Source organism: Tympanuchus pallidicinctus, unplaced genomic scaffold, assembly GCF_026119805.1.
Source record: "Tympanuchus pallidicinctus isolate F22 unplaced genomic scaffold, pur_lepc_1.0 scaffold8, whole genome shotgun sequence".
Taxonomy (NCBI): Eukaryota; Metazoa; Chordata; class Aves; order Galliformes; family Phasianidae; genus Tympanuchus; species Tympanuchus pallidicinctus.
Window position 1 is genome coordinate 14,859,646 of NW_026294802.1, and position 12,079 is coordinate 14,871,724.

The following is a 12,079-nucleotide window of genomic DNA, read 5'->3' on the forward strand; positions in this document are numbered from 1 at the left end:
ATCTGAGGAACAGCTTTTCCTGTGTAACCGAGGGCATTTACAGCCTTCCTTTGAACCACTCCACTGCCTGTGGTGGCTGAGTCCAGCTGCAATGCTGAAAAAGTGTGTTGGAGCCCATCAAGTACATGTGCTGTCCTTTAATCACATGAATGAGTTTTGTGGAGAGGGACCAGTATCTTGCTATTCCCCCCTCGCCATTCCTTTGTCATTGCTTGGCCTCTGGTGCTCTGTACAGCAACCTCAGCTGCTGTCCTCCTGCTCCCAACTCCAGAAGGAAAGGTAGCAGCAGGCAGGGGTGGGATCTTGTAGGATCAAGATTTGTACTTCAGAAACTTGTCAAGTTTCTTTCCTTCCTTATCAGTCCTTCTAATGAAAGCTATTGTCATTCCCTCCAAACTTTCCCTTGCTTATAGCTTCAGACCATGATAGGTACAGTGCAGCCACTGCTATACGGATGGAGGTAGCAGCACCTTTTTCTGATTTCCTTTCTTTTATTCCAGGACATCTGCACAGGGGCAGAATTAAGGTAGTTTGGGTGCTTGGTTTGAGACCTGCAAATGTATTACTTCATTTCCTGAATTTCTAACATTTGAACTTTTTTTTTAACCTTTAATTTTTTTTTTAATTTTTTTTTTTTCTGGAGAATATAATGCTCTTCTGTAAAGAATACGTGCTTGTAACCTTAACTTCACTTAACAGAGGTTTATTTTGCATGATGGGAACACATTACCTTTTCAGTAGGGTACCAGAGCAGTAAGGAAACCTTAGGAAAAATCCCTGCCTCTTTCCTGCCCCAACCCTTATTCACACAAGTTTCTAAGGGGATGTTTGGTGCTGAAGTGTTTCGGGGAGAGTGTGGGGAGCATCCTCCCACCTGCAGATATCAGGAAGCATAGAAGAGCAGGGAATTTTCTAGAGTAAATACAGCTGAGTGAGTCTGATAGGACTTTAAGGGACACATTTTTAACACAGTGTGATGTGAGCTTCAGATCTCTGGCTTGTCCCAGCAGGACCCTGTGGTTTCATCTTTTGCCATCCAGGATGCCTGATGGTTTAGAGAGATTGTGTGAATAAGCAAGCCTCTGGGGTGACAGAGCTCTGAGGAGCAGAGAAGGCAGTGGTCTGCAAAGTGCCTTGGTGAGGAACATTAAAGAAAACACCAGGTGGTGGGTTCTACAAGAATCAGGTTATGTGCCCTTGGCCTTCTGTCCCAGACACAGCAAATTCAGTAGCTGGTCAACCAGCAGCTCTGTGGTGTCCTGGTTACTGCTTGATACACCCTGACAGTCAGTCTGTGCACTGGCCTGTAGGGTGTATTTCAGCCATCTGTGAGCCATTGGAGACTGAGAGCAAATATCAAAGAGTAAGAGCAGACCAGAGCCCCTCCTCTCTGAGAGCAGGACATACTTGGTGTTTGTGATTTGACGTAATGGTTTTGCCAGGCTGTGCTTTGCTTGCACCCTCCTGGGTGACTGACTGTCTCTGTTTGTTCTCCATCACAGACTGCTCTATGGACCTGCAGTGCCTGCCAGCTCCTGTGGCCACCCCCATCCCCGTGAGCGAGGGGCTGTCCCCTTTGCACTCAGATTCAGATGCAAAGGGCCTGCCTAGCTCGCTCCCTGCTGCTAGCCTGCTCCCATCTCCAGAGTCCGTGTCTCTGCCAGTGCCTGACAGTGTGGAGGACTTCACAGATGGGGACATAATTGGGGAAGAACTGGACTCCCTCCTGGATTCCCTCGCTGAGGGTTCACCGTACCCTCTAGTAAGAGTGGACATTGCATAATTCCCTTGCTGCTTGATCCAAATAGATCCTTAGAGCCTACAGATATGTGTACTGCTTCTCTTTCTGTCACTTCTTCCTCCTGGCTCTTCCTCTAGCAAAACTCATTCATTCTTTTGCTTATTTCTGCAACTGGCTTGTGAGTATCTAAAGAGCTCCTCTTTAAGCCTGCTTTGCTGTGTGCAGCTTTATGCAGCTGACCTTCAGTGGCCTCCCCCAAACACCGTCTTCTCCCTGGCCTCTGGTGTTTGTGGATTTGAATCAGGCCTGAGGGTAGATGTGAGTGAGTTGAAACACGTGCAGTGGATGTATTTTACACAGTGATGTGCTGGCTGCATTCAGCCAGAGCTCTTTGCACAGGTCTCCATGTTGTAGAAACAATCAAATTGATGCTTATGTTGGATTTTAGTTGCCAGTAGTGCAGATGTTGTGTGAGTCAGCTTTGATCTGGAAGCAATATAACCACATTTGGGCAGGAAGGAACTTGAGGCAAAAAGCTCTGCTGAGAGGTGCCAAGAGTAATGGTCATTACCCCAACCTTGGTGCTGTGTGTATTCAGCTGTGCTAGGTCTCAACCTGAACTGGTGCAGGTGCCCAGTGCAGGGCTCTGCTTTGTGAGCTGATGAGCTCTGGTGCCCCAAAACCTCCTCAGGGACCTCAACCCAGACTGTATGTGTTGCAGACAGGTGGGGAGGTCTGTGGGAGGTCTGCAGGCAGGTGGAGCTGCTGGGTGTCCTTCTGCTTCAGATAATGCAGCACATGCTTGAGTGGGAGTCTGTTGGCTCTGTCTGTGTTCAGACACTCCCTTCTCCTTGTTTCTAATACGCTGCTTATCCTCTCCCTTCTCAATCTCCAAAGTCTTTGGTCCAGGGCACCATTCCCACCAACCTGCCAACAGAGATGCCCCAGCTGATCCCCGTGTTTCCAGGGGGAACTCCGCTGCTTCCTCCAGTTGTGACAGCTAGCATCCCTGTCTCCACCCCGCTGCCACCTGCCTCCTTTGGCCTGGTGATGGATCCCACCAAACAGCTCTCCTCTTCCTCTGTCTTGGATGCCTTTGAGCCCCCACCCGGGGGAAGTGGTGGCTCCACCTTAGATTCCCTGGATTCCCTGGACCTGCTCCCCTACGCAGACTCACGTCTCGATGCCCTGGATTCCTTTGGGACAAGCAGAGGGTCGCTGGATGCCTTGGACTCCTTTGCCATTGGTAGGTGTGGGGCTGACAGGTTTTGTTCTTCTTTACCTGTGCTTGCCACGGCTGTTTCCTTCAGTGCTGAGGTCTGTCCTTTAGCTGTCTTTGTCAGTGCTTCAGAACAGGAATACAAATGTTGAAGAGGGCAGGCAATTGTATTGAGCAGAGCAGCTGGGTATGTCTAGCTCAGGAGTTATAAGGAGGACTGTAGGTGCATAATCCCAGATAGCTAGCATGTGAATGCTATGAAATCTCAGAGGAGAAAGGAACACAGGATGTTTAATGAAGACGAGTGAGGTCTAATTATGGCTTGGTATCCAGGATACCTCCCTTGGCACAATTTGCTTGACTATAAAATGTTTCTTCCACCTTCCCTAGTGACTGTTGGACATTTGGGGCCAAATGAGCAAAATCCTGGTGACTTTTAAATGAGATAGGACATTTTTGCACTGGTCTAACTGGTAAAGGCCAAGGTGGGTCTTTCCATCTCTGGATTCAGAACAGTGAGCATCCCATTGCCTTGAGTACTGGACTCTCATGTAATAAGGAGCCAAACTGTGGAGATCAGTGGGCAAAAAGCAAGTTTCCACCTGTCTCATGAGGGATGACAGGCTTCTTCAGGCTGTCTGCTCTAATGCAGTATATTTTGGTTAGCAAAAATATTTTCTGAAGAACAGAGATTGGCCAGTCAGCACTTCAACACTCTGATTTACCTAAGGATTGGATTGCCCCAGAGCTGCCACCTTAAAAGTGTCAGAGCTCAGTGGCACAGAGTTGAGTTCACTATAGTTCTGGGGACATGAAGGCCTTTCCTGGAGCTTTTCCAAGACTTACATGGGGGATTTAGGTATAAAATGTTACGAATAAAGCAAAGTGATTTTGCTGGCATGTGTTTGTCTTTCTGTGAGCAGAACTACCTCTGAAAGTGAAATGGTTTTGTTTTTTCTCCCTTCTTTGGCCCAGAAGAAACCAACCCTCAGGAACTGCGACATCCACCTGGCAACCAAAAACCATCCCCCGTGGTGAGTGAGCCGCTCCCCCATGCTGATGTCCCAAGGTGCTCTGGAGCCAAGGTAGTAGTGACGTGGGTGAAGTAGGTAATTTGGGCCCCTCTTTTTAACCTGCCCCAGTGAGCATTTCCTCCCACCTTGTGACAAGGCAGGGAAGGATTTTCCCAGAGTCAGGAGGAAGACATTTGTTCTGCCTTTGTTTTTATCTGCAGTTCTGCATATTGCCAAAGTAAACTTGGTGTGACCTAGGTTGTAGGATCAACGGGGGATCAAGGAGGCCAGTGTGCTAATGTATCTTGCCTCTTAACTATGGATCAGAGTAATCCAGGCTTTCTTAAGAGCAGTGTAGTTCTTTACTCCTCTTTCCCCTGTCAGACAACTTTTCCTGGTTGCTCTGTTCCTATCCAATGTCTCCAGTCCTGGGTGAAAAGGGTGTCAATGGTTAGCAAATTTGGAATGCAAATTGTTCTTCTTAGATTCCTGTTCACCTGCTGTGCCTGTTACATAGCTATAGAACAAAATCTTTGCCCTCAGATTAATTCCAAAGACTCACTGATAAGTGGATCCTTTTTTTTTTTTTTCCAGGTAGCGGTGGGGTTGATTTGAGAGTTGGTTGTAATGGATGGAATGAGAATGAGTGGACATTCTGTTCTGTCTCATGGTAGAAAACTGGTGCCCCTTACCAAGGGAGAAAGAGATCTGTCCCTGAGGTGATCATATCGCGCTGCGTTATTTTTGAAAAAGTTGCATGCAGCTTTTCAGGAAATGTCATTTCAGAATTGAATGTTTTGATGAGGAAGAAGATGAAGAAGTTTTTTGAGTGACTGGAGTGAGGTGTGAGGTTACAAGAGTTCTCTTGGCCATACGGCTGCAAAGCTTAGAAGAGAAGTGTGTGTGTTTTTGTACAGGTCAGCCTTGGAGGAGTGAGTCACCCAGCTGTGCCCAAAGTCACCGAGCACCTGCTGTCCCAGCCAGAACCAGTAATACCCAACACAGCCTTGCTGGTGAAGAACCCTCTGGCATCCACCCATGTCTTCAAACAAGCCTGTCACATCTGCTACCCTAAAACAGGTGATGTGTTTCCTCTGTCACCCACAGCATTGGCCATGATAAAGCTTTGCCTTTCTCCTGGCTAATGGACAGAGGCTGATGGATGTCACTGCTGCAGGGCCCAAGGCTGGTGATTACACTTATCGAGAAGGCTTGGAGCACAAATGCAAGCGAGACATCCTGCTGGGCCGGCTGAAGAACTCAGAAGACAAGACTTGGAAGAGGATCCGTCCTCGCCCAACCAAAACCAACTTTGTAGGATCATATTACCTGTGCAAAGGTGATCTGGGGGAGGATAGAGATGTTGGTGGCTGGGAAGGGGTTGTAAGGTGTGGGCCAGGGGGTCTGGAAAATGACTTCCTATTGGTCTTGCCTGCTGTCCCTGGGGTCTTCCTGTCCCATCAGTAGCCCACAGCCTGTAAGGTCCAGTGCAGTCAAAGAAGATGAACTCCCATGCTGTGGAGAATGGGCAGTGAAGAAAGTGGTGGAGCAGGAAAAGAGTTGCAAAGGCATAGTGTGGCTCTGTGCACAGCCAAGGGCTTGGAGCTACCCTAATGCAGGCTTTGCTGGGAACCTACCTAGCAGCCACATGGCTTGGCCTGGGGGAAGGCTCCTTTGCTCTAACCCCTCCCTTGGGTCACATTTAATGTGACTGGAATGGTCCCTGAGGCTGTGTCATTGGAAAGCACCCAATGAAGTGGGGGAGAGAGCTCCATAGTGGAGCTCCTCAGTGGTGGGCTGCTAGGAGAACTTCATCTGGTTTGGCTTTAAAAGGGGTCAGTTAAATTTCAGTGTGTCCTTAACCAAGCATAGCATTATAGCAGGTCTCCAGTTTCCACAGCAGATTGTGATCTTCTTGAGATCTTCTTGAGATTGTCACTACTTAGAAGTTTGCATTAACTTTTCTGAATGCCTCGGGGTAAGCAAACTTGGAGGGAGATGTCTTTTCTTTAACTCTGTGTTTTCTTGCTTTCAGCTCCTTGTGAGGTGTGGGCAGTGGGAGGAGACAAAAGAGAGCTTAGTTTCTGACTGGGCCGCCCTCCCTGTGTGGTGGTGTGTGCTGTTTGTTGCTTTGTAGATATGCTTAACAAGCAGGACTGTAAGTACGGGGATAACTGCACCTTCGCGTACCACCAGGAAGAGATCGACGTGTGGACGGAGGAGAGGAAGGGGACTCTCAACCGTGACCTCCTCTTTGACCCACTAGGTGGGATCAAGCAGAGCAACCTTACCATTGCCAAGCTCCTGAAGGAACATCAAGGCATCTTCACCTTCCTCTGTGAGGTACAGAGCTGGTGGGGGAGAGTGGGCCCCTTCAGCTTCTCCTCTGTGTGGATCAGGACCATTGATACGTCCCAGCCAGTGCCCTGTACGCAGAAAGGCAGTGAGCAATGGATGCAGCCATGTAGGATGAGGGTGAGGTAGTTTTCCTCACCCATCAAGCTGCCTGAGGTGCTCACAGCCACCGGGGACCACATTCCTCTTCCACTGTCTTGAGGTGTTGTTTTGAAGTGTAATTTGGATCCATCTGTTTTAAAAATCAGAATCCCACAATGCAGCAACTTTCCACTGAATGTCACAGAATTGCAAAATGGAAAAGGACCTCAAGGATCATGAATCTCCAACCCCCCTGCCATAGGCAGGGCCACCAACCTCCCCATTTCATACTAGACCGGGTTGCCCAGGGCCCCATCCAGTCTGGCCTCAAATACCTCCAGGGATGGACAGGGCATCCACAGCCTCTCTAGGCAGCCTGTTCCAGCACCTCACCACTCTCATAGTGAAGAACTTCCCCCTGACATCCAACCCAAATCTTCCCTCCCTCAACTTAAAACCATTTACCTTTGTCCTGCTATTATCTACCCTTTCAAAGAGTTGATGTCTGTATTGAGCGACTGCCTTGGTCGGTTAGAAATTAGCTCTTACCCCTTTGATGCACTGCAACATAGAGTTCTCTGAGTTGTCATTGTAATATGTGAAGAAACATGTTCTTAGCTGTAACTGTTGTGTGATTTTATTTTATTTTTTTTCCCTTCTATTTCTCCTCATTTCCTCCTTGTTCTTGCTCTGTTGTCCAACTGGAAAAGAATATGTGGCTCTGACCAAAATGTTTCCAACCACAGTGGAAAATACTGTGGAAAATAAGCCAAAAATGTTGTCCTGAAGCTTTTCCAAAAGTTTGCTTACTTTATTCTAATGTCCTACCATGAAGTTTTCACCAGGCTTGTTCAAAGTTAGAACATTAGAATAGGCTGGCTCTGGTTCTTCTTCCTCTTCCAAGTGGTTCTGGTTTACTTCTCTATAAGGTTCTCCCAGCATGCTAATTCTTCTCTTCTCAGATTTGCTTTGACAGCAAACCCCGGATTATCAGCAAAGGGACCAAGGACACACCATCTGTCTGCTCCAACCTCTCTGCCAAACACAGTTTCCACGACAACAAGTGAGTGAATGTTGGTTGCACTGATGGGAACAATCTCTCAGATGTCCAACCAGTTGAACGCCAACCCCATGGTCTCTTTCTTTCTTTGTTCCCGATGGGTTCCAATCGTAGGCCAGCTCAAAGTATGGTCAGTAGTGCTACATGCTTCTCCCTCCGTGTTTGCTGCTGATGCTAAGGGATTTGAAGCATGAGCAAAGCCCTTTTGAAGTCAACCTGAGACTTCCATTGACTTAATTTGTCTTTTGAGTTAGGCCTTTACATAAAGGTCAAGCCAAAGATCCTTTAGCTCAGGATCCTGCCTCTGACTGGCTGATAATGAATGTTTAGGAAAACAAGTATAAGAAGCATATCAAGTACTCAGTAATACAACCCCTTCTGGCTCATGGCAGGCTGAGGAACTTTGTTGAGCCGGAGGAGTTTGTATATTTGCAGCATGTTTTTGAAGTGAATTTTTGAATTTGAACTCATCACCCATGGGCTGAGGAGGTTGCAAATATCTGCCTAGAGTTGAGACTGACTGAGAGGGCAGCAACTTGGTTCCTAGGTGTTTTCCTACAGTTCGCATCTCCTGATCTCCTAGAGCTGATCTTCTGTGTCCTTTGCCTGTTCAGTCAAATGTACGAAAACCAGATGTAAGGAGGAGCGGGAGGGGAATTGGTGCTCTGATGACTCACGTTTCTCTGGCCTGGCTGTAGGTGTCTGGTCCACATCGTACGTTCCACATCCCTGAAATATTCCAAGATCCGACAGTTCCAGGAACACTTTCAGTTTGATGTGTGCCGGCACGAGGTGCGCTACGGCTGCCTGCGTGAGGATAGCTGCCACTTTGCTCATAGTTTCATTGAGCTCAAGGTCTGGCTGCTGCAGCAGTATTCAGGTGAGTGTGGCTTGGTGCAGGACTGGTGATGTGTACAACTTAGTTTCTTCTAGCATGTGCCTGGAGCCAGTTAAGAAGGGAAGGAGGTGATATGGAAGTGCTGAGAAGTTGTTGCTCACTTGTGCCTATGCTTAATCTCTCTCCTCAAGAGACACAGAAAATAGTGCCAAGGTGTTCTGTGAGATTATTTGGCCCTTGTCCCTTTACAGGAGCTATTGTAAACTGCAGACCAGGGAGCTTTTCCTTTGGGACCAGCTATATAAGTTGAAATGATTGTTAGGTAGAATTGAATCTTCAAAGGTGTTTTGATGAAGATCCTAAATAGCAGTTGGGACTTGGAATAAACATCTGGCACATCTCTAATTTCTCTGAACAAATTCACCAACGGTGTGAAGTGATAAGATTCTTGGTGTTTCCCAGAAAGGCTTTGATGATGTACGTCTGAAGAGGCTACTACAGGAATTATGTTCAGATCACTCATACATTTACATGGCCACATCTGGCATTTTCACTCCTCCCTGACGATGCTGGAGGGTTTTTCTTGCTGCTCTCCTGTTAACTGAGTAGATGTTGGTCCACCCACAGAGTTGCCTGGATGTTTTTTCGCCACAGGGTCTTGTTTAGTGCAGAATCCAGCCTGGTAATGGGAATGCTTTAGAGAGGAAACATGTTTTGAATTTTCTTTACCATTCTTTGATGTAATTGGAGGCAACTAACTCAGTTTACTGTTCAACTCTCTGTCACTATTGCTCACGCAGTCCTTAGCCTTGACTTGGCTCATGAAGGACAGTGGAGAACAAGCAGCATACTGTGGCAAATGCCATCTCCATTTTGCCCAGCTGTCTTCACTTACTCATGGCCACAGGAAAAAAAAAAATTTAAACACTAGAGTTTCTAAGATGATGTGCTGCTTGTGAATCATATGCAGGATTACTCCACTAAATGCTCATGATACTGTGTGTAGTACTCTGAGCACTCTAGTATTCAAGCATCCTGCTCTTTTACCTCACCTCATTTTTATTTTTTATTTTCAGAAGTCTCTTTGCTCTCTCTTTCCTTCTTCCTTCCTCTTCTGCCTGTAGAAGAAATTGATTGGTTTTTGCTTTTTGCATCCTTTTCTTGAAGGAGTCACTTTCAAAAGAGAAGCTGAGGAGATAAAACCAAGAGTTTAGCTGCAGAAGTGGTCAGTAAGTCTTGTGCTTGTTCTTGTCTTTTCCAACAACAGGACAGCCAGAATCTTTTTGATATTTCTGCAGAGAAGTGGATATGAGCCTGTTCTACAGTGGTAGATTATTACCTCTCTAAAATACAATCCTTGTTAAGGCAACAGATGAACAGTGGTTGTCACCAGTCTCTGAGAAGGCCTTAGCCTTGGAGCAGAGAGCTTGATTTAGGCTCCAAGTGCTCTGCAAAAATAGGAAGGGAGCATCCATTGTTCGTAGCAGCCTGCATTTGAAACCAGTAGGCTGTTGCATTTCACAGCCATTTGAGCTCTTACAGAACATGTGGCTTTGTTCATGGGGAAATGGATGGCACTTACAGAGTGAAGGTTCCCATGATTTGAAAATGTGGGTGGGCAAGGACTGCTTCTTTCTTCAGTGTGGCTCTTCACAGATATACCTTGCTATCTTCCTCTGTCATTGGAAATCAGAGCCTTTGCGCTCACTAGTGATGTTGCAAAAGAATGTTGAAGTGTTAAAAGTAATCAGCATTACTGATCACCTTTTGCTTCCCGGAGTTTCTCTTTGGGACAGTTCATGCTTTGTATCAGAAAACATTCTTTCATATCTGGGGGTGTTTTCCAACCACTACATTTCTAGACCATATTGTTCAGTTAGTTCAGATTTCTGGGAGTGGGAGAAGGCAGTTATTTGAAATTCAGCCTTCTGACAGGAGCTGTATATCTTTGTCCTGCTGTTTCTTCATGCCGAGGATCAGTGCAGGAGTGAAGAATGGAGATGATGGAGGTTGCTTTGGCCATTTCCTCTGCCAGATCCAGTGCAGTGAATTAACTCTTCACTGTGGTTTTCCCAGCTTTGTAGTTTTTGCCCCCAAAGTGTAGATCAGGGCTGTGTCCAGCTCTGGACTACTTAGACATGAGAGAGAGAGAGAGTTGCAGTTTTACTAACTCTACATAGTGTCTTTTGGGATTTACGGCTAATAAGGAAAAAATCTACAACAGCTCTGATCTGGGAGTACCAGCTAGGCAGCAGTTGCCATTTTAGAGGCCTCAGCAAAACTTCCTGGAGAAAGTCCTTTAATCCTGGCCAAACCCCATACAAACAGTAGTATTACTGCCTGGCGGGGATTTGGATAGCTGAAATCACAGATGGGGAAACTGAGGTCAGGTGTAATGTGGCTCACCCAAGTTGCACACAACCTAAGCTGAGATGAAAGCTTGTGTTTGCTGGCCCTTATCTCCTGGAACATGCTGACTCCCAAATTGGAGATCATGTCCATATAGCATGTCTGCAGAGCACCAAACTTTGATAATAGAAGCTGTTGGTAAAAGCAAAACAAACAGTTTTGTAAGCCCTCTGGGCTGGGAGCACTACACCAAGGCCATCCTCAGCATCCCACTTGTTGCACTCAACTAGCAGTTATAAGATACTTCAGTTTGTTTTGACAGATATTTTAGGTCTTTATAGCACTTAAATAACATGGCTGATCTCTAATGGAGCCAGTTCTCACACTGACCAGCCAGCTCCTATTCTTCCATACTTTTCTTTTGATGTTTAGTTCTCTGAGAATTGCGGCACCAATCTAATCTGGTTGGTGCTGACAGAGGATGTTACTTCACCCTTGAGTTGGCCAGGAGCTAATTCCTTAGATAAAGTCTAACCAACCCTCCTTCTCCTTGGCTGATGCTTTTGTGATTCCTGAAACCTTGCAGATCCTTTCTTGCTGAAGGAGAAGCAGCTGTTTCTTTGTTGGTTTTGCACTTTTGATCTTTCCTTTCTACTTTGGCTGGACTGTTGAAATTCAGCTTTTTTCTTTGCTTATTGATTGATGAACACTAAACTTGAAGTATGTAGCAGGCTAGCTAATCCTAGCAGGAATTAATAGATCAACAGTAACAAAATGTCATCTTTAGAGCCTTGAGTAGATCTGTTGATTTGGTGTTGGTCAAGGTCTTGATCCCTAGTCAAGAATCAGCATCTTGGAGGCAGCGTCAAGGTTTTTTGTGCGCAGTCTGAGAAGAATGCCAGATCTGACTATGCTCAGAAGACCAAACTCTTCCCACTTGTCTGGTTGGAGTGAGAGTGCTGGAGAGAGATCCTTCCCTACCTTGTTTTTTGAACAGGTTCTATGGTGGTGTTGGATTCCCTCACGACCCACCTGCTGGCATTCCTGGTGGACTGCTGGGAGCTGTTAGCCACACAGGGGATTCCTAAGCCCCAGTGCTGGAAGTCTTGCCAGCCCGCCCTCCCTCTCTTCTGTTGGCCATAGTGGAGTAGCTCAGTCCTGTCTCCTCCTTCTTGTTCCCAGGAATGACCCATGAAGATATTGTGCAGGAATCTAAGAAGTACTGGCAACAGATGGAGGCACATGCCAGCAAACCAACCAACAACATGGTAAGGTGCATCTCAGGCTTGTTGCTCCTAACTGTTCCAGTGCTTTTTCTCTCTTTTCCTCCCACTATTATGCCATGTGCCTAGCAGGTCCCGGCAAACCAGGCTGGCCACAGAGGAGGAGGACAGCTGTGAGCTTTCTGTTTTGCAGTGCTTGT

The 12,079-nt window shown here is 46.7% G+C and overlaps 1 protein-coding gene across 10 annotated transcripts in view; it reads left to right on the plus strand.

Annotated features, from left to right (window-relative positions):
- ZC3H7B (zinc finger CCCH-type containing 7B) overlaps positions 1–12,079 on the plus strand; it is a 45,961-nt gene that overhangs the window by 19,029 nt on the left and 14,853 nt on the right. For 5 of the 10 annotated variants that reach the window (XM_052667935.1, XM_052667933.1, XM_052667936.1 and 2 more), the window contains 9 exons: positions 1,503–1,762; positions 2,639–2,987; positions 3,936–4,048; positions 4,891–5,053; positions 5,151–5,312; positions 6,111–6,316; positions 7,372–7,472; positions 8,168–8,349; positions 11,839–11,924. In XM_052667935.1, coding sequence (XP_052523895.1) covers positions 1,503–1,762; positions 2,639–2,987; positions 3,936–4,048; positions 4,891–5,053; positions 5,151–5,312; positions 6,111–6,316; positions 7,372–7,472; positions 8,168–8,349; positions 11,839–11,924 — 1,622 coding nt within the window. The remainder of the gene's footprint in view (positions 1–1,502; positions 1,763–2,638; positions 2,988–3,935; positions 4,049–4,890; positions 5,054–5,150; positions 5,313–6,110; positions 6,317–7,371; positions 7,473–8,167; positions 8,350–11,838; positions 11,925–12,079) is intronic. The other 5 variants (XM_052667932.1, XM_052667940.1, XM_052667931.1 and 2 more) reach the window with 4 other exon arrangements.